The following is a 21,450-nucleotide window of genomic DNA, read 5'->3' as shown; positions in this document are numbered from 1 at the left end:
TAACAATAGCAAGAAGTTGGCGGGAAGGTATTGGACCTGGTTTTTCATAGCTAGTTAAGTCCAAGTTAGCTTATTGCATTATGCTGTTGATGAGTCTACTTGGAGATTTCCATCAATTTAGGATGAAGCAGCCAGATGATCACCTTCTGTAACACATTTTGATGCTATCTGTTTATGGTGGTTTCCCTAACAAGCAAACCAAACTCGGTTCTTTAGAATTAAACGTCATTGCTTCTTGTACTACTAGCTGCAGTACAGAGAAAATATCCCCCTTTTGCTTAGGAACATCTAAGGGAAATTACAAAGAAGGCTGCATACTCAGTTACTAGTAGTACAGTGGTACCTCAGAATGCGAACCCAATCTGTTCCGGAGTCCCATTCACATCCTGAAGTGAACACAACCTGCGCGTGCGCGGGTCGTGTTTCGCCTCTTTCGCACATGCGCGTGACGTCATTTTGACTGTCTGCGCATGCGCACGTGGCGAAACACGGAGGTAACACGCTCCATTACTTCTGGGTCGCCATGGAGCGCAACCCAAAAATACTTAACTTGAAGCACATTTACCCTGGGGTATGACTGTAGTAGTAAGGTAAAGGGACCCCTGAGCATTAGGTCCAGTCGTGGCCGACTCTGGGGTTGCGGCACTCATCTCGCTTCATTAGCCGAGGGAACCGGCGTACAGCTTCCGGGTCATGTGGCCAGCATGACTAAACCGCTTCTGGCAAACCAGAGCAGCGCACAGAAACACCATTTACCTTCCCACCAGAGCGGTACCTATTTATCTACTTGCACTTTGACGTGCTTTCGAACTGCTAGGTTGGCAGGAGCAGGGACCGAGCAACGGGAGCTCATCCCATCGCAGGGATTCGAACCACCGACCTTCTGATTGGCAAGTCCTAGGCTCTGTGGTTTAACCCACAGTAGTAGTAGTAATAGTGACTAATTAAGATGTTTTTGCAACTAGCATGTTCGGCTGAAACGAAGGGCTGTAAACCACTTTGTGCGGCTAAAGATGAACGTGTGGGGTCCACATGGAGACCACACTCATGTGTGGTAAGTACAAAAGACCACAGTCTACCTGCACCCTTCAGTATCTGAGTGAGAATATCCAATGGGATCTCTTCTCCATCCTGCATGTCCTTACGCCTCTGTTCAATACACTCCTTCCCAGTACGACGTAGCAGCCTTATGCTCTCCTGAACACCTTTCACTTCTTTTCTGTTCCATGGCATGTACTATAAAACAGACAACAAGTTTGAATTGCCCATTATATATTTGCTGGCTTAATAATAGTGGGGTATTTGGTTTTTCTCTTTGCATGCTTCCTTGAGGACTGGCTTGGCTGAAAAGAAGCCCAGAATTTGTACATCGGTCAAACTCCTTTGGGTAGGAGAGGATATATATTGATTGCAATTTATCCCTCCAGGCACCCACGTGTGTGGGTTAAACAGAGTTTCAGAATCCCATCCTTGGCGGCAAAATGAAAAGCATAGGAATCAGACTGTAAAACCTTGTTTTGAGCAAGTCCAGCTATTAAGTAAGCTGGCTTCCCCCTTCTTACCCCACTTAAGAAAGAATCAGGCAACAATTTGTACAGTAAGTTTAAAAATAAGATTTACTTGCTTTATAATCATGCATTGGTTCACAGCAAAGGCAGCTAAAATACTTATATTTAACAGTATAACCAGCTTCACAAGCATCTATTTGTTGGAAAATATTGGATTGTATTTATGTCAAAATATTTCTGAAAAATTGAATATATATATATATATATATATATATATATATATATATATATATATAATTGCAGCAGGCAGAGACATGTCTGCATCCAATGATGGTGGAAGGGGGGGGCAGGAAGTAATATATGCTCCTTCCTCTCCAGGAGAGGAGAGGAAATGACATCACACAGAGTCCTCTCTACCAACAGTATTTGTATGGTCTGAACACTGCCTATCAGCAATACAGCTCTGTGGACTTAAACCCTTCTCATGCTAGTTAGCAAGAATATGCATAACCCTACATTAGAGGCTGGGGATTGACCAGCTGTCCACAAATTTCTATACACTATTTCTATACACTCCAGGCTCCTCTGATTCTGACTGCAGCGAAATGGCTGCACAGAATGCGCAGAGCCCCAGAACTGATGTCCTTGGAATCTGCAATACTGCACCAGAGAATGTGTTTGCGATCTCAGTCAGGGAGATGGTTGGGCTGTGGGGTGGATTGTATACCAGCAAGATCCCTATTCTGTCTCTGCCCCCCAACACCAAATACCAGGGGTCAGCAACCTAAGGCCCATGGGCCGGTAGCGGCCCACAGGGCTTGTCTAACCGGCCCATGGCGACCCCTGCTGCCCCCGCCACCTGCTCTTACTGGCATGGTGCAGTGCGGGGACCGACATCCGGGTTGATGGGGCCTGTGCGCATGTGCATGGGCACTCCTCTGACCCAGATGTGCGCTGGAAATAGTGTGTGCGCACGCGTGCGGGACGGAGAAGCGCGCATGCGCACACCCTATTTCCAGTGCACATGTGGGTAGGAGGAGCACCGGAAATAGTGTGCACATGTGCTCCTCTGATTCGGAAGAGTGCGCATGCGCACACGCTCCGGCCCACCCTCCGATGGACGTAGCGTCGACCGGCCCACCCTCGGATAAGGTTGCCAAATACAAACCTCACATCCAATTGCCAGAAGCACTGGCCTCCTGGTGAGAATGATGGAATATTTGTGGACCACTGCCACACCACATCCTTGCCCCTCCAACAAAAACAACAATATTTCATTTATACCCCGCCCATCTAGCTGGGTTGCCAAGCCACTCTGTGCGGGTTCCAAGACATAAAAGCATAATAAAACATCAAACATTAATAGTAACCATCTGATCCAGTATAAAAGTCACAATAACTTTAAAATAAACAACTTACATCAAACAAAGCAACATTCAACAATCCATCTGAATCTAATAGCAAACAGTAAAATTAAACACCAGCAGATAATAATTAAACACTTCGAACACAATAAAGAATTAGCAGTCTATAATCAGCAGAAGTAACAGCAAATCACAATGCATAAAATACCACAAAATGTACAAAACCATGTAAAAGGATCAAATTGAGAAACAAAGAAGCACAACTTGTGAAACTATTTTTGAAACATATCCCTGAACTCCTCTCTTCCCAGCTGCTGTTCTCAAAGTCAAAGTCTGGGAGAGGCTAGGTGAGCCAAGGCAGATGGAAGTGTCGTTGCCTGATGAAGAACAGAAAGTCTCTCTCCCCTCATAAGGGGTGCTGAACTGAGGCTTGCAAAGCCCCCTGCCCCTTGGCCCAGTCCCTCAACAGGAGAGCTCAATATCACATTATCACCCACCAAGAATCCTACTCTCCAGTCTTTAAAATTCCTTCCCCGGGCAACGAATAGTCTGAATCCAAATTCTTGTCCGTCCTCTCTGAAGACAAGACAGTCCCAGTTACAAACATTCCTGCAAGACAGGCGTAATTCTAGGATTTTGGAGACCCCCTGAATAAGCTTTACAAGCAAAATCTTTGCACAGGGCAAGTTCACACGGAAATAAATAAATGTCTGCACTCACCTTGAAAAAAGGAATGCGGGATTTGGATAGTCCTTGTAGGCTCATGTATATGGCACATGGAAAAGGCGTCTGGTCATCATAGACAGTGTTCAGTTCTAAGCCAAAAGCCACCTGATAACATTCAGAAAAATGAGAAGGTTAGGAAAATTGGTTTCCAGGTGGAGAGATCAAAACTAGAAACAGAACTGTTGGAACCCAATACTAAGAATTTGTCAAGAATGTATAACTTGCTGTTGAAATGGAATACACAGGATGAGACGGTTAAATCAGCTATGATTAAATGGGCACAAGACATCGGTCATGACATTATGTTTGCTGACTGGGAACAGTTATGGACTACCGGTATAAAGTTTACGGCATGCAATGCCTTAAGAGAGAACATTATGAAAATGATTTATAGGTGGTACATGACCCCAGTCAAGCTTGCAAAAATCTATCATACGCCCAATAATAAATGCTGGAAATGTAAGGAAACTGAAGGTACTTTCTACCACCTTTGGTGGACGTGCCCAAGGATCAAGGCCTTCTGGGAAATGATCTATAATGAAATTAAGAAGGTACTTAAGTGTACTTTTCATAAGAAACCAGAGGCCTTTCTCCTGGGCATGGTAGGCCAACTGGTGTCAAGGAAAGATAGGACGTTCTTTATGTATGCTACAACAGCAGCAAGAGTTCTTTCAGCAAAGTATTGGAAGACACAAGAACTACCCATGCTGGAAGAGTGGCAGACGAAGGTGATTGACTATATGGGACTGGCCGAGATGACTGGCAGAATCCGTGACCAAAGGAAAGAGACGGTGGAAGAAGATTGGAAGAAATTTAAAGTTTATCTTAAGAACTGTTGTAAAATTAATGAGTGCTAAAATGTCATGGGTAATGTAAAACGGAATTGCAGTGATAAATAATTGGGTAAGAGGAAAAAGATTAGAAACTGAATTACAAGTATTGAAATTAGGGGTTGCTGGAAAAGTTTAAAACAGGGATGCAGAAAAGGGAGGTATGGGGAAGTCGTTGAAACAAGGTTCAAGAAAGAGAGGTCAAGAAATTATATGTGTTTATATGTTTGTTTGTTTATGTGTCGTTAATTGTTAGTTGTATTGTGTTTTAATATATGTTGTAAAATCAATAAAAATCTATTAAAAAAGAAAAAAAGAAAAATGAGAAGGTTGGTCAAAAGTCTGAGGGTCTGGGAAGGAGCTGCTGTAGAAACCCTTCTATTGCCATGTTAATGCACAGGAGTGGCTGGTGCAGTGGGAGTGCCTTATAGTCACCCTTGTGACTCTGGGGGCGCTGCCACTTACATAACATCATCATCATCATCATCATCATCATCATCATCATCATCATCATTATTTAAACCCCGCCCATCTGGCTGAGTTTCCCCAGCCACTCTGGATGGCTCCCAACAGATTAAAAACAGAATAAAACATCAAACCTTTAAAACTTCCCTAAGCTTCAGGTGACCGACAGTTATGGATCCTGCCCACTGATTGGGTACAGTTCCCTACCCCTGCTTGAACTTCTTCCTTGGGAGCCATTTGCAGGAATCATTTCCGTTCCCGTTTGGGGGCTTACAAAGCGGTGCCGCAGCTGTCTGTAACATGTTATGCAGCAATCCTTGAGAGGGCCTTCTCGGTGGTGGCACCCCAGTTAGGGAGCTCCCTCCTCTTTCCAGTGCAGCTTGTGCCAACCGTAATTAGTTTTCAGTGCCAACTATGCTTGTTTGTTCAGGTGTTTATCGAGCTTTCAGGCCGGAGCAAGTTTGTTTAACTATTGTTTTACTGTTTGTTAAGATTGGCCACGTCCACAAATACCTTTGGGTTCAATAACCTGAGACCATAGTTAACACGGTTGTTTTATTAAGTAGCAGTTGCAACAAACACTAGTTTTCTGCTGGAGGAGCCCTTCCAGCTAGCCACTTTCCACTCCCTCACACCATTCTCCAGGGATTTTCTCCAAACTTCTATCCCAATGTCTCCTGCAAGGAAATGCCTTCAAATTACTAGTGTTACTGCACACGCAATTCAATTAAGACACTATTATACTGCTTTAACAGTAGTGGCTTCCTTTGTCAAGTGAGTCCTGAGAGTAGTTGGAATTCCTAGAATCCATAACAAATTACAGTTCCCAAGATTCTTTGGGGGAAGCCATGACTTTTAAAGTAGCATAATAGTGTTTAAAACGTACAGTGTGGATGTGGCAGTTGTGTATTTTTGTGTTTTGTGTGTTATATTTTAAAACTCCTTATGTACTTTGTTCTGGGATTGTTACAATAAAGAGCACGTAAGACATTTTGAATTAATAAAATAAATTAAAAGAACCATGAACTAGTCTGTTGTTGTTTTTTGTAATTATGGTAAGTAATTTAAGTTATTTTATTTACAAATGGTTTAATAATAATAATCTGTATGACATTAGTATTATACTTTAATTTGACAAAACCTGATAATTTATTGTCATGATCTGTACTTTAACAATAAAAAGAAAAATGGGAAATAAAGAGGAATTCTCTGTGGTGGAGCTGAACTCAGCAGGCATAACATTTAAAACAGGGAATGGGGAATCTGTGGCTTGGTCACTGTTGCTGGACTCCAACTCCCATCTGCCCCAGCCAGCAGAGCAAAATCAGGGATGATGGGAGTTGGAGTCCAAGAACAGGAAATTAATCTAGCATGTACCTTTGCAATGATGTCCAGGGTCACTCGACTCAGCAGGCTCAACATATCAACTTCAGTTTTTCCATCAGCTTTTCCCTCCAGCTGCTCCATAAGCTTGTCTGCTTGGTCGTTGAAGGTTCCCATCAAGTGAGTGAGGTAACTGTCCAAATTATTATTATTATTATTATTATTATTATTATTATTATTATTATTATTGGAAAGTGTGAGAACAGAAGTCAGTCTTATCTCTTCCGCTGTATTGTACTTTTGTACTTTACTTTTCTCTCTCTCTTTTGGAGAAGATGTGAAGGGACGCCATGATTGCTTTGTCCTGTATATATTGCTTAATAAATTACTTGGAATGCACACACCTAAGCTCCACATCGTTTCTGCTATACTCTGCTGATTGAGTGTGCACATATCTCAAGATATGTGTCGCTGGTGCGCACCAGGACTGAAGATTTATGAAGGTCCCGGGCTGCGCTTCATCAGGAAGACGCCCAGAGAGAGCATTTGCCCGCCCAGACATGATCTGACAATTACTACTACTACTACTACTTATCCACCCTTCACCTGAAGGTCCCAGGGGCAGGTCACAACAATTGAGCATCCATTAAACACAGTCAAAAACAAATTACAATCACAATAATAATAGTGGGTCCTAAAATATCCATCTCAAGTTTCAAAGGCCAGGGGCAATGCACATTTCTTCAGCATACGACAAACCTTTTCTACCAAGCTGCAATCTCTCGCTCACACACAAACAGCAACAATTAGGCTCAAAGAAACAATTCCAGGTTTTTGAAGCCAACTGCAGATGAGGAAGGAAGAGTTACCCCTCAGTGGTGACCCTGGTGCAATTAGACTTGGGGGGAGGGCAGCCTTCCAATGTCCAGGCGTGTTGGCAATCCATGCACTAATATCAGTGCAAAGGAACCTGCTGGCTTTGGCGATGGTTTGCTAACGCCACACTTCACACTCACCATGCAGAATGGCATCCCATGGAATTATTACATGGTGTGGTTCTCTTTTTCTGCCAATATTTTTCACTGATGGAGAGTGAGGTTGGAAACTGCACAGCATGATATGTCTAGCCTTTCATGGACTAAACTCATTTTTTTCTTCAATGGATACACACACACACTCACAGCAAATAGAGGAAAGCTGCTCTGAAAAAGGATTAAAATTTGCTATGTTTGTTCATAATACAGTTTGATTTTTTTTTTAAAAAAAGAAAAGCTGATGAATATGCAGATCAATTCACAAGTTTAACAGTTGTGCAGCTTTGGAAAGTGTTCACAGAGCTACAATTAAGGCAGTGGCTGCTGCTTGCCAAAATGAGAAATCTAGGACTTTCCCAACACACCACCACCATCACCAACAACAATCCAATTTTTTTGTGCTGGGAGGTTGTCCCTAACCTGAATTTCTTATATTAATGAGATATAAGATCATGCATAATAATCCTTCAGAATTTCTTTTATAAAATCCATAGGAACATATGAAGCCATTTTATCCAGTCATACCTCTGGTCCATATGGCTCAGCACTGTCTACACCAAATGGCAGTGACTCTCAGTGCTGGAATCAACACACATATAAAAAAACGCTGTGAAAATGCGATTTCTAAAAACGTTTTGAAAAATACATTGAATTTGGCATAGCTCACTTTCGCCATCTAGCGTCACATTTGTATATTGCACTTCGCAACACATTTAGAACAGCTGTGTTTTGCAGCTGTGTAGCTGAGTCCCAAGGGAGTCTTTTCCAGCCCTAACTGGAGAGACTGAATCCAGGACTTTCTGTGCACAAAGTAGATGAAGAAGGCCCCAAATTCAGTCTCTGGTTCCTCTTGGGAGGGTGGGAACGACTCCTATCTGAAGCACTGGAGAACTGCGGCAAGCCACTGTAGATGAATGCTGAGCAAGATGGACCACTGGTCATAGCATCAGGCTATGCCTATGTTCTCTGCCTTACCTTCGACTGAAAGCCACATCCATAATTCTCCGCTGTTTGTACCAGCGGGCATGGTCGAGGTCACTTACTAAGCCATTCCCTAAAAATCTGCGGAAAATTGAGAAAAACATTATACCCTGCATATGTCATGTCAGATGCATATGTCAGATGTCATATTCTAATCTAGTGTGGAGAATCAGGAATGTGCCACAGACTTCCATGGAGTTCTTTCTTCATTTTTTGTTTCCCACCTTTGTTTGCCATGATGTTGGAACTTGACAAAATACACACTAATGCATTTGAAGCTGGTTTTGCAAAAGCAGGCTTTGGAATAAATTCTGGTCATTGTTTGCCTGATTCAGAAGTCGTGGTAAACAGTGGTTAGAAGAAACCAGAAAAAGGAAGAGATTGGCGTGCATGAAAGAAGAAAGAAGGGAGTACATGATTCTAACAGCATGTTTCCAATATTTCAAACCTTGTTCTGAAGGATTACCGGAACTGAGCCTTAGATGTGTGAACATAAACTCTTATTTTATCAACTCCCCCTCTTTAATTTTCACATGTCTGCCTTTTCTTAATATGGTACAATTTGACATTTTAAATAAATGCTACCCACTAAGTTTTCATTGCTAAATATTCCTCCTAACCTCACGGTTCTCCAGACAGGGATCCAAAATACAGTGGAATCTCAGTTTTCAAAGGTAATCCGTTCCGGAAGACCATTCGACTTCCGAAATGTTCAAAAACCAAGGTGCAAAGGACGGTCTGCCAATTCAATAGAGGAAATTGTGAAAAACAACAGATACACACAGTGGAAGCTGTTTGACTTCCGAAGCGTGTTTGAAAACGGAAGCATTTACTTCTGGGTTTTCGGCAACAGAGACGCCTGAAAACTGAGGTACCACTGTTTGTCCAAGTCTGTCCACATCTCTGCCAGGCATGCACAACTTGTGCCCTACCCAGCCTTTCTCAATCTTGAGTCCCCAGATGTTGTTGTACTACAACTCCCATCATCCCTGACCACTGGTCCTGGTAGCTAGGGATGATAGGGGTTGTAGTCAAACAACATCTGGGGACCCAAGTTTGAGAAAGGCTGCAACCAAATGTGTACCACCCACCCACTGATTGTGACATGCAAGGTGCCAGACATCCTTACTTTATGCAGCCTCCAGGCAGTCAAAAAGAACAGGGAGTTTATCAAGGCTCTGGCAGACCCCCATAGAAATCTCTTGGGCTACATATAATTTAGTGGGTCACAAATTGAGGCTGGTCTTATGCATAATGGGCAGCTAGGTCTGCAAACAGTCTCCATGAAACACCTTTAAAAGTCACCGTCTGTAGGGGAGGAAAGAGGCAGTGCATTCTCCACTCACTTTTTACCCAGCTGCAAAAGTCACCTCTCTGGGATCACAGGTTACCAGAAGCCAGGCAGGTGGGGAAAAAGTTTATGTATCCACCCTTAAACTGCAGCATAAATATTTGTCAGTTGTTAACCTTTGAGCCACATGGTTGTCAGTTGTTAACCTTTGAGCCACATGGTGTTTCTATCTACTGAGCATGCTGCGTACCTAGTCAACCATTTCTGTTCTGAGCCACTTTGGGGCTGTTCTTGCTTATGCTATGGTTTGCATGGCGTATTCAGGAAGACTTCCACAGCTAACTAGGTAAAAGGCTGTGTAGCAGCTTGGAGTTGCATGTGGAGGTCCCCCAAGCCCCCCCCCATAATAATTCACAATTCACACATAATTTTTGTTTAAGGTTTTTGGCATAATTTTGGCCATAACTTTATTAAAATACACACATGTGAGTGGTTGCTTAGGCGTTGGTTCCGACTATCTGTCCCCCCACCCCGGGACAGAACTGACTTCCGGATTCCAGTGAAAGCCAGTAAGGGAAAACAATATTGGGGAGAGCATGGAGCCGGGCACCAGACCCTCCCCCCTCCCCGCATGCTCCCAGGGGCTTGCGCGGCCCTAAGCCCCATTCAGGGGTACGGACGAAAGAATGGCAAGCCCCTGTGAAATATACTCGGAGCTGAGAGTGGATTTCATGCTCTTTATTCAGCTCATAGTGGTGAGGAGGAGTGGAAGTTCCCCCAGAATGTCTGCTTTATATACATTATTAACACACTGGGCCCCACGTGATTGGCTAATTCCGGGATTCTCCTGCAGGCCAATCAGGTTGCGGATTCACTTCCACCTGGAGCGGGATTGGGTGGCTCCTGTGGACCAATCAGACTGCTGCATTCTGGATCCTATTGTTCTAGGACCAATCAGACTGCTGCATTCTGGATCCTATTGTTCTAGGACCAATCACACTACTGTATTTTGGATCTTATTCAACTCAGTACGTAACACCCTGGATTCCTTTAACGGAATTCCCATACAGCAGTAGCATCTGTCCAGTAGAACCCAACAAATTTGCTGGAAATTGGCTGTCATTTCATCTTACTTATTGATTGTAACTTACTTTTATATTAACTCACCTTTCTCCAAATATATTACAAGTACGTTCATATTCTTGGTCTTTTGGGTACTGTGATGACAACAGGCACTCCTAAAATTAAATCCTTTGGTCAGTTTTCTGAAATTCGGTTAATCTCATTACTAAGAATAGCAAGTGCTAAATTTAGGAGAACTGATTTCTAACATCAGTGTGCTGGGCTCAAATTTGAGGATGGGGCGGGAGGGTACCTTCCTTCTGCCTTTAAAAACAGGGGGTGCAATTGAGGGTAGTTATTTCAGAATACTTTGCTTAAATTTGGTGGATCTTTTGCACAGGATGTTGCTTGGCAGATGGGTCAGCCCCACATGGTAGGGGAAGCAACTTGGAGACATGCTTGATCTGGTACCTGACATGGAACCCACAGGGGACAAACAAGATACCCTACAGGTCAAGGACCTTGAGGAGCAGGCAGGGTCCCCTGAAACCAATCCTGAGGATCCACTGGAGGGACCATCTGGGACCTGCTGAAGAACCTCTAGGGCTGTCAGAGAAGGAGGTGGAGTCACCACCACCGCTTGTCCTTGAGAACCGCGGTGCCAAAAAAGGTCCAGGTCCGAGAGCAAGAACATAGTATACATGTATGAACCCAGAGTTGTCATGATGAAGCTATCCCTGGAACTCCTTCAGGACGAGCACCTGTGGTTAGAAGACCAGTATGGATAAGCACTTCCTCTTGAGCCTTCCAGTTGCTAGAAACAAGACAAGTCTCTGGTTCCTTAGGCCTAATGGTGGTGGCTGAAGGCAACCACTTCCTTTATGACCTTGTTGAATTTCCTGTGACTATAGGCTGTTCCATGACCTTATCACGGATTATGTTGGGACCTGGACCAGTTTTCTGTGCTTAACCTTGGTGTCCTCCAGATGTTCAGGACATGCTGGCTGGGGCTGATGGGAACTGTAGTCCAAAACATTTGGAGGACACAAAGCTGGGGAAGGCCATTTTAGAGGGAGGGGGTCTAAGGAAAAAGTGAGAGCTATGGGATTTATTGGAAGCGCCAAAGGTATTAGAAGCCTAGCGGTGATGTAGTGTCTATCAGAGCAGCTTACGCTTTGGAACTTCCTCACCTGTGGTCAGCCTGCACATGTGCACAAATAAACCATAGGTCTCAAAATTCAGGTGAATCTCCAGTAACCATTCAAAGGGAATAAAAGCCCTAGATAAACTATTGCACCTCTGAAGTTGTAGAATTGTGACAGTACCTTCACTCCGTCGGGGCTTAATACTAAGACCACAGCTTTGTGAAGTACATTAAAACGCACGACTGGTCCATATTCTTCAGCCCTATGAAGAGAAAGTCACCCAAAGTATTTAAAAAGGAAAGGGAACGCTTGCCAGAGATAAACAACCAGCAAGTTATATGGAATGTTGCGAATCACGACCTGTGCATGCGCGGATGCAGGTTGCGTTTGCTTCTGGATGAGAACGGGGCTCTGGAACAGATCCCGTTCGCATCCAGAGGTACCACTGTATATGGAAAATATTTCATATCTGAAGTCATTCATGGACTGGAAGTAGAAATTTTCAACTTTGCCCTTGCTGTAGAAAACTCTTGTAAATTACTAACAAGCAAAATAAACTTTCAAGGACGTAGTTGATGATTTCTAGATTTTATACCCCACCTTCCCTTTACTCAAGAGAGTTAATGGAAATGTACATATTGGGTTGGGTTCGTGCTACATAAGAGTTGTGTAGATGGCTGCACATTCCTTTCTTAATTCCCCATCCCTCCAATTTTATGGCAAACCATAGGGCACTCTGGCAAACCATAGGGCACTCTGTTTTGCACAGACTGGGACTACATTTCTGTCAGGGAACTGCCATTGGAGCTAGAGGCGGAGGCAAGGCTCCAAAGCGATGCTGGAGAAGGGCCCAGCAGGGAGAGAGGCAGCTCATCGGCTGGGGAAGGAAATCAGCATGACACCAGGGAGAAAGGGGGGCAGATGGGGGAATCGGTGAGAGGGCTCCAGGACTCCTCGCCGGAGACCAGCGGGGAGAGCACGGGTCCTCCGCTGCCCACACCCACCCTGCGCAGAAGACTTCCGCGCAGGGAGAGTAGGCGGAGACTTGGCGTCAAAGAACTTCTATGCTGGAAGAGGTTCAAGAAACGCCCACTGACGGATTCTGCTAGCGACTGAAGCAGCCACGAAGTGAAGGGCTGTCCAGACAGAAAAGGTTTAACCAGGCAACCTAGCCAGGAGTGGCGGCAACTTATGCACGAGCAACCCCTATAACCATTACAATTTCCTATTCACTTTCCCATTCTGTGAGTAGTGACTTATGTTTCCCCTAACATGTCCAGCTGGGGAAAAGGTTCTTGGCTACATAGATTGTTGGTCTGAATTTGCATTGAAGCTCATAGCCCAGGGGTAGGCAACCTAAGGCCCAGGGGCCAGATGCAGCCCAATCGCCTTCTCAATCCGGCCCACGGACGGTCCGGGAATCAGCGTGTTTTTACATGAGTAGAATGTGTCCTGTTATTTAAAATGTGTCTCTAGGTTATTTGTGGGGCCTGCCTGGTGTTTTTACATGAGTAGAATGTGTGCTTTTATTTAAAATGCATCTCTGGGTTATTTGTTGGGCATAGGAATTCGTTCATTTTTTTTTTTTCAAAATATAGTCCGGCCCACGCCTGAAAAAGGTTGCTGACCCCTGTACATAGCCTCTTATACCAAGCTCTCTGAAAAATTGAAAGTAACTTACCACTGCAGAAAGAGATCACCCAATGGCTCCTGGTTTTTAACCATTTTCCAAATGAGTGGCCCATGTCCAAGAAAAAAGCTGCATTTTTTTTAAAAAAAGAAACAGGATATGAAACCATATGAAGAACATCATACAGTATTTTGCATTGAAATCAATTCAGGAGTGCCTATGTGATTTCACACACCAATTGGTGGGGGGAAGATGGCGCCGGATCAAGCCTCAACTGAGTCTCTGCTGCATGAGTAGAAGCTCTAATGATCAAATTACCCTGATAAAAAGCCTCAACCTATGAAAATATCTGCCTACTTTTACCAGTAAAAGACTCCGGGAGCTGTCGGGTGGACTTTTAAACCTCCCCTCCCTTTTAAAGCTACTTAAATCAACTTTGAACCACCTCCCTTGAAAAGCCCATAAAGCTGTGGACTGGATAAAATAGCCCCATTTATTTCTGAGTACAAAGATGGTACTTACAAGACAATGTTGCAAAGAACTGGGGATTTCACCCACACAACCTGTAACAACTCCCCCAAAGAAAAAACAGGCCAAAATTTCAACCTACTTCCATCCCAAGGCTGATCAAGCAAATAATCCTGGAAACCTCCATTCTCATGAATGGTCTATTGACCACACCTGGAATGGAAGGGAGGAAAAATCTAACGTTGGAGGTGAGGGAGTGGACCTGGCAACAGAACTAAAACAAGCTGAGCTAGCCAAAGAGGGACTTGAAGCAAGTTTAGAACAGGAGCTATTCCTGGAAAACCTAGAAGCCATGTCAAACAAGCCTCCCCTCCCTATCAGGAGAGAATTTAAGGTGCCCTTCCCTGACTGAGCCGACTGAGACAGACAAATGGCCAAACAGCTTAAGGGTACAGTACCCGGACAACCTTATCTTCTACTTGTCAGGGATGTTCAAAGAGTTACTCAAAACTCATTTCACACAGATAAGCAAAGAACTTGAGCCAATTAAAAATTTCCTTTCGGAAAGCTTGAACCTGCTTACCACCTAAAACAGAATTGCAGTGACAAATAATTGAGTAAGAGAAAAAGGATTAAAGAAAGTGAATTATAAGTAATTGAAATTAGGGGTTGCTGGAAAAGTTTAAAATAGGGATGCAGAAAAGGGAGGTATGGGGAAGTCGTTGAAATAAGGTTTAAGAAAAAGAGGTTATGAAATTATACGTGTTTGTATGTTTGTTTGTTTGTGTATTGTCAGTTGTGTTGTGTTTTGATATATGTGGAAAATTAATAAAAAAATTATTTAAAAAAAATAAATGAACCTGCTTACCACCCTAACTGAATTGATTAAGAACCATGAGGTCGCTTTCCCTCACATGACATCTGGGACTAGGACTAATGGAGGTGAAACTAAACCGGGACTCGATTACAAAAAAAACAAACAGAAACAATTCAGTGCAGGAGGGAGGGTCCCTTGCTCCCAAGAAACCGACCTTTAAAGAGAAAATGCTCAACACAAAAAATGAAGAAGACCAAAAACATCAAATTGAGAGGCCAAAAGGGAACGCCGATCTGCCGGACTAAAAAAATGAATTTCCAGAAATTCTTTAAGCTGCTGGAGAATACAACAACAAAGAACTCTGCTCCTACAACCCAAAAGAAAATCACAAACTCATGCATGCCAACAAAGCACTCTGAGGAAAAGCCCCACGCCCCAGCGGATCACACACCGCCCTCTAGTGGGGAAATAGGAAAACCAAAGGAAATTCTGGCTCCCATGCAACCAAGCCTTCTCTTGACATCGCAAAGAAATCCCGTGTACCCTAACATAACAAGAAAGGATCAAGATAAAACAACGCAGACTTGTTGGAAGCTAACGTTAAATAATCACAAACTTGCCTTCACAATACTTCCCACAAATAGAGGACACCCATCATATGCTCAAAGAAAAGTAAATATTCCCGAAAAAATCGGAATAGTCACCAGGGGCCTCGTGACAGCAGAAAATATCATCAAGGTAAAATTCCTCCCTCATGATACGGCCCCAAATAGGGCTATAGTGACTTTTAAGGACGGGCTCTCAACTAAACAGACCCTTTCAAATAAAGACAATTTCCTGAGGGCTGGCTTGCTTGTGCACCGTTTCTTCGAAAACATCGAAGACCCTTTACCACTTCTAGGAGCACATAGGCCAGCCAGATCAAAAACCAAAACCAGCACTGCAGAATCCAACAGTGTCGGAAACGGTAAGCTGCTCTACCCAGAGGCTGGCAATCTTAAACAATCTGGCAGGTTGTACAAAACCCCGCCCTCGCCAAATAAGCTAGAAAAGGATTTCTCCTCAAAGGATGAACAACTCCTAACAACCTACCTCAAGCAGATCCTACTTTCCCAGGATGCACTAATTGAAAGACTTTCGACCATAAGGAAGTCCCCGCCTCCTCCCATGGAATTTAATTACATCAATTGCAAATCAAAGCCTTTAACCAACGAGGAATGGACAACTTGTTGATATCTGTCTCCAGAAGAAATGGGCTCTCCTGCACCCCCTCCAATAGCCCAATCCAAAACACAACAAGTCAAACTAGTGGTGCCAGCGCCAGGAATTGGCTCAATCTTCATGGACTGCCTGGGAATCCTAGAAGCTATTCATGCAGAGGAATGAAATAAGGTCAAATTAATACCCCCAAATTAGTCTTTCCCTCAAAAGGCTTCCCCATTCCTCCACATTGCGGCTCAATCGAGCCAAATTCAAAGGACCTGAGGAATCAGCAGCAGAAAACAGCTATGAGTGCCTGGAATCTAAAAACCCAAGAATCAACTGCTGCCCTAAACATCATCTCCTGGAATGTTGCAGGCTGGTCCAGATGCCTCTCCCACTCTACAGACATTCCCTTCTAGCATCAAAACTTTAACATCATCGCTCTCCAAGAGACGTGGGCGGCTGAAAACCCATCATTGGAAGGATACTATACATATGCAGTGGGAGCGGTTGCAGGCAGAGGACCAGGGAGGCTCAAGGGGGGATTATGCATCCTAATCTCACTCTACCTAAACGCCACCTGTAATGAGCTGTCCCCCCTAGACCACCTAGCAACGGCCCTTCTCATATCCCGGGGAAACTGCAGTTTACTAATTATCAATGCTTATATCCCCCCAACAAGCAAAAAAACCCCGATATTGAGGGCATCTGGAATAGACTGGACTCTTACGTTAGGTTAGTGATAACAAACTGTCTGGGAGCAAAGGTCCTGCTGGTGGGTGACCTAAACGCAAGGTTAGGTCCTGATGACCTCAGTTTAGAAACCAAATACAGGCAAAAAATAGGGTACCCTGACGACTTTGGCCTGGAGGCTTTACAACTACCAAGGCAGTCAAAGGATCAACATTCAAATTTTGCTGGAGCCTGCCTCCTCAAACTCTCTAGGCAGCGAAGTCTTCATATCCTAAATGGTTGCACTAGGGGTGACATCCCCGGGGAATATACATTCATGTCTGGGGTAAGATCCAGCACAATTGATTATATGTTGGTGGACAGCGAATTGCTAACAAAAATATTGAATTTAAAAGTGCTCCCAATCATAGAGGGGGACCATTTCTCTTTGCACCTCCAGGTGTCTCCGTTAAACAAGTCACCCTTCCTGAGAACAAATATATACCCTGCAGAGATCGCCGCATAAGAGCGACCTGGTTGCTGAGTCAAATGGACCCCTGCACTTGATTCCAAACTGAAGAAGATTCTAACCTCTGAAAAACCCCGTACAATTTTTACTGGCTTTGGGAATAATCCTAGGCCTGAGGACCCAGTTTCCAAGTATGAGAGCCTGCTCCAACAATTGAAACCCTATCTTTTTAATACCACAGAGAAAAGGCCAACTAAACCAATAACATCAAATAAACCCTGGTTTGATAACACCTGCTTTGAGGCAAAGAAAGCCCTGCAAAATGCTTACAAAGCTGCCCTGACAGCCGAAAATTCTGTTAGACATCAAGCCTATCTTGCTGTCCGTGCCCTAAAAAAAGAGTATAAAGACCTAATACTCCACCAAAAGAATGCCCATACCAGAAAATGTTGGCTAGAATTAATTAGTGCGGCAAAAGCAAAAGATCAGACACTATTCTGGAAACTGGTAACTTCTGGCACCCATAAAGCTATTTTCCCCTTAACCTCACAAATTCCCCCTAGCCTGTGGGTCTCATTCTTCCAATCTTTGTACGAGGACGCTGAACCTCCACTATTATAATATAGAACAACTGGCTAAATGTCCGCCTGCACGCAAACATGGCTCTTAGAGTCAGGACACCTAACGGACCCTATTAAAACCTTCAAAGGAGTCAGGCAAAGATGCCTATTGGCCCCTCTACTATTTAATTTCTATCTAAGTAACTTAGTATCTTCACTCAGTGGCTCAGAACTCCACCCGCCGAAGCTTGCAAATCGGCATATTTCGGTCCTGCTATATGCCGATGATGCGGTAATTCTATTTAGAACCCCCATTGGACTCAAAAGAGCACTAAGAAAGCTCGCAGCATACTGTGAATCTGAATGTCTCCAATTCAACTATCAAAAGACCAAGATACTTGCTTTTGGGAAAAAACCAAAGCTTAGAAGCTGGGAATTCCAAGGCCATAAATTAGAACAAGCAACAAACTACACGTATATAGGAATGGTGGTACAGGCCTCAGGAACCAACAAACTACACATAAACTCCATCGGGAGCTCAGCGGGAAAAACCGCAAATTGTATTCTTAAATTCTTCAGAGCACAAGGGGGCTTCTTCGTCCCCGCAGCTCTAAAATTATACAAGGCCAAAACTTTGGCACTACTCCTGTATGGTTCCTTTTTGGGTCCGCCTTCCTCTGCTTTCTCCCCCCTTGAGAGAGTTCAATCTAGACTTCTTAGAGCTCTCCTCCAAGTCCCCAGATGTGTCTCAAACTCATGGGTGAGATTGGAAATGGGGATGATGAGAGTGGAGGCTAGCATTTGATTAACATCAATTTACAAATGGCTGACATTGAATCTGCTCCCCCCGAGGGATAGCCCCACTGATCCTCTGCGATCAACTCCAGTCAGGCTGGCAGACTGCAGTTCTGAACACCCTCCAGAAACTGGGTTTTGCCCCTCAAGCCCTTCTAAGTCTGGGCTTGGGCCAGGCAAAAGCCACGGTCAGGCAAAGAATATTAGATACCGAGAGACAACAGGACTGCGCAAGGTGCCCCGACTATAAAATTGGAGAAATTGAGAGATATATAGCCGCACCAGCAGCATACCTCTTCTTTCTCGTATCTAGAAATGCAAGAAGGGCCTTTACACTCGCCAGAAGCACGGCTCTTCCATCGCCGGTCCTGGATGGAGCCTTTAGTAAAGTCCCCTATGCCCAGAGACTTTGCACCTGTCCACTGGGAGAGATAGGAAGCCCAGAACACTTGTTCTTTAAATGTCCCTTTTACGAAGAGGCACGTAGTAAGTTCATTGATCCCCTACTGGTGGGGCTCGCCGACCTCCCGCAAAAGCAAAAATTTGACCTTTTGCTGTTAGGCAAAGATAAGAAGAAGACCTGGATGGTCGCCAGATTCTGTGTACAAATCTGTAGGTGCAGAACCATCGCTCAACTCAAAATAGTCCGCCATGAAAATCCCCAAACTCGGTTCCATGGGTGACTCTGAGTCAACTCCCTGGGATAGTTTATTGTTGCACATTGTTTCTAAATTTATTGTTGTACATTGTTTTAATTGCCTGTTTTAACCATATTTGCACATCAGTTTCTAATGCTGTGAGTGTCATCTATTTCAGAGGCTTCTACTCTGCAGCCTCTTACAGTTGTTTTAACTGCATGTTTTTATTTGTTTTTAGTTCTTATCTGCTTTAATTATCAGTTTTTATCCATCCATTATCCGTGTTTAAACTTTATTCAGATGTTTTATCCTATGCTTGTTTCTTTGTCCTTATTTGCTCCAACATATATCAGTTTAAAAAAATCCTAACTGCTATTTTATTTATATGTTGTTGTTTTTTATCCTGGTCTGTGACCGTAATAAAGTTCATTCATTCACACGAATCTCCAAGGAACATGCATTACCCATCCCAGAAATAACAGCCCATGACCCATCCCACTGCGACAAAGGGGACATCGTAAACTTGCATGCCTGTTCATTTTTAAAATTATTATTCCAGATACTACAACCAGCAACACCAGGGTCAGGAAGTTCTGCCACCTGAGGCGAAAAGCCCACCACCACCTCCTTCCTCCTGTGCAGGAATGCCCTGCCAACCCTGCCCCCTCCTCCTGTCAAAGTCTGGCCACAAGACACACAAGACACACATTTGTACATTACGATACGAAGGTCCAAGAGAATTAGCAGCCCCCTCCCTGTGGCATCTCCCATTAAGTATCACAACCCCACCAGCCTCTTACCTCACCCTTGGGGCGCCAGGGATATGATCATACTTCATGTGGATTGATTTTATGTAGCAGCAATAAAGGCCAAAAGCCAGAAGGGCCACCACGAGCAAAATGCGCAGCAAGCCCCAGATCACCTCTGGCTCATCCATGACAGCCAGGAGCTTGAGCCAGAAAGCTGCAATGCCAAGCCTCCAAAGTTTGAATGACTCTGCCTTGGAGATTGGAGTCCTGGAGTTGTTGCTTTGGCAATAAATCCCTTTTGAGTTTGGGAGGAGCCAGGCTGGGATGCAGGAGGAGGAACCTTTACTTAAACATACAGTCCCTGCAATCAGATTGAGTCAGAAGGACCAAATGATGGTCCATTCGGAAGACCAAAGGATTTAATTTTAGGAGTTGGTACAATGCCAAAGCACCCAGTCGGAACATAGAATCAAAGAATCGTAGAATTGGAAGGCACCCTGAAGGTCATCGAGTCCAATCCCACTGCAATGCAGTAATCGCAGCTAAAGCATCCATGACAGATGGCCCTCCAACCGCTGCTTAGAAACCTCCAAGGAAGGAGAGTCCACAACCTCCCGAGCGAGACCATTCCACTGCCAAACAGCTCTTACTGTCAGAATCCCCCCCCCGAATATTTAGTCAAAATCTCCTTTCTTGTAACTTGAAGCCATTGGTTCAAGTCCTATCCTCCAGAGTAGGGTTGCCATACATCCGGGAAATCTTGGACATGTCTTTTTGGGGGGGGACCAGCATGCCCAACCATTTTAAACGAACTGTCAGGGTTGGGTAGGTATGTTTTATTTTTGTTTGGCTCAGGTGCAGGCTGCTCTGCACGCTGCAGCTGCTGCCAGCTCGAGCCGGCGAAAGAGGCACACGGGCATGGCAGGGCCTCTTTCCCCAGCTTGGGCTGGCAGCAGCTCAGGCTGTGCCCTTTCTTGCTCTTCAAGACATGGCAACCCTACTTCAGTGCAGGAGAAAAGAAGCTTTTCCCCTCTTCCATGTGACAGCCCTTGAGATATTTGAAGATGGCAATCTCCTATCAGTCTGCTCTTATCCAGGCTAAACATACCCAGCTCCTTCAACCGTTCCTCATAAGGCTTGGCTTCCAGACCTCTGATCATCTAGGTCACCTTCCCTACCTCCCCATGTGCAGTAGCCCCAACTGAGGAGGAGGAGGGGTGTGCGGAGGATAGTGAGGAAAGGGTGAGAGCAGCCCCGAGTGCCCGCCTTGCTTGGGAGCAGGTCCAAAGGAACTTCTCTCCCCAGCCCAACCTCCCAAAGCAAGGGGGGAAATCCTCAACCAGGAATCTCCCTTTCTTTCCCTGCTAGAAGAAGAATTGGTTCTTGGAGACACTGGAGTGTTTTTTTCCGGGGGGGGGGAGTCTGCACCCCCGCCCTCTTCCCCCTGGGGGGAAGGAAGGAAGGAAGGAAGGAAGGAAGAAAGAAAGAAAGATGAAGTTGAAAAATGTGTCAACCAAGCCAGTGAGGACTGAGTATCCACATCTAGTCCAGTATCCTGTCTTGCAGGAGCCAACCAGATGCCCATGGGATTCCCGCAAACAGAATCTGACCACAACAGCTCTCTTCCCATCTATGGCTCTCAGCAACTGGTAGCCAACAAGGCATAATGCTTCCAACAGTAGAAGTAGGACATAGCCATAATGGCTAGCAGCCACTGATG

At 44.5% G+C, this 21,450-nt stretch overlaps 1 protein-coding gene across 1 annotated transcript in view; it reads right to left on the bottom strand.

The window, feature by feature from the left end:
• Nucleotides 1-19,969, bottom strand: part of LOC310763668 (cholesterol 24-hydroxylase-like) — a 29,962-nt gene extending 9,993 nt beyond the window's left edge. The window contains exons 1-8 of the mRNA XM_083616217.1: nucleotides 19,782-19,969; nucleotides 13,411-13,488; nucleotides 11,910-11,991; nucleotides 10,690-10,760; nucleotides 8,226-8,312; nucleotides 6,271-6,409; nucleotides 3,593-3,703; nucleotides 1,080-1,236 (exon numbers count right to left, since the gene is read on the bottom strand). Of these exons, the coding sequence (XP_083472343.1) occupies nucleotides 1,080-1,236; nucleotides 3,593-3,703; nucleotides 6,271-6,409; nucleotides 8,226-8,312; nucleotides 10,690-10,760; nucleotides 11,910-11,991; nucleotides 13,411-13,488; nucleotides 19,782-19,918 (862 nt within the window). The 5' untranslated portion in view covers nucleotides 19,919-19,969. The remainder of the gene's footprint in view (nucleotides 1-1,079; nucleotides 1,237-3,592; nucleotides 3,704-6,270; nucleotides 6,410-8,225; nucleotides 8,313-10,689; nucleotides 10,761-11,909; nucleotides 11,992-13,410; nucleotides 13,489-19,781) is intronic.
• Between the last annotated feature and the right edge of the window lie 1,481 nt (nucleotides 19,970-21,450).

The sequence above is a fragment of the Podarcis filfolensis genome (assembly GCF_964270895.1).
Source record: "Podarcis filfolensis genome assembly, chromosome: 1".
In the NCBI taxonomy this organism is placed as follows: Eukaryota; Metazoa; Chordata; class Lepidosauria; order Squamata; family Lacertidae; genus Podarcis; species Podarcis filfolensis.
The sequence above is the reverse complement of the archived record's forward strand: the minus strand, read 5'-3'. Positions and strand labels throughout refer to the sequence as shown.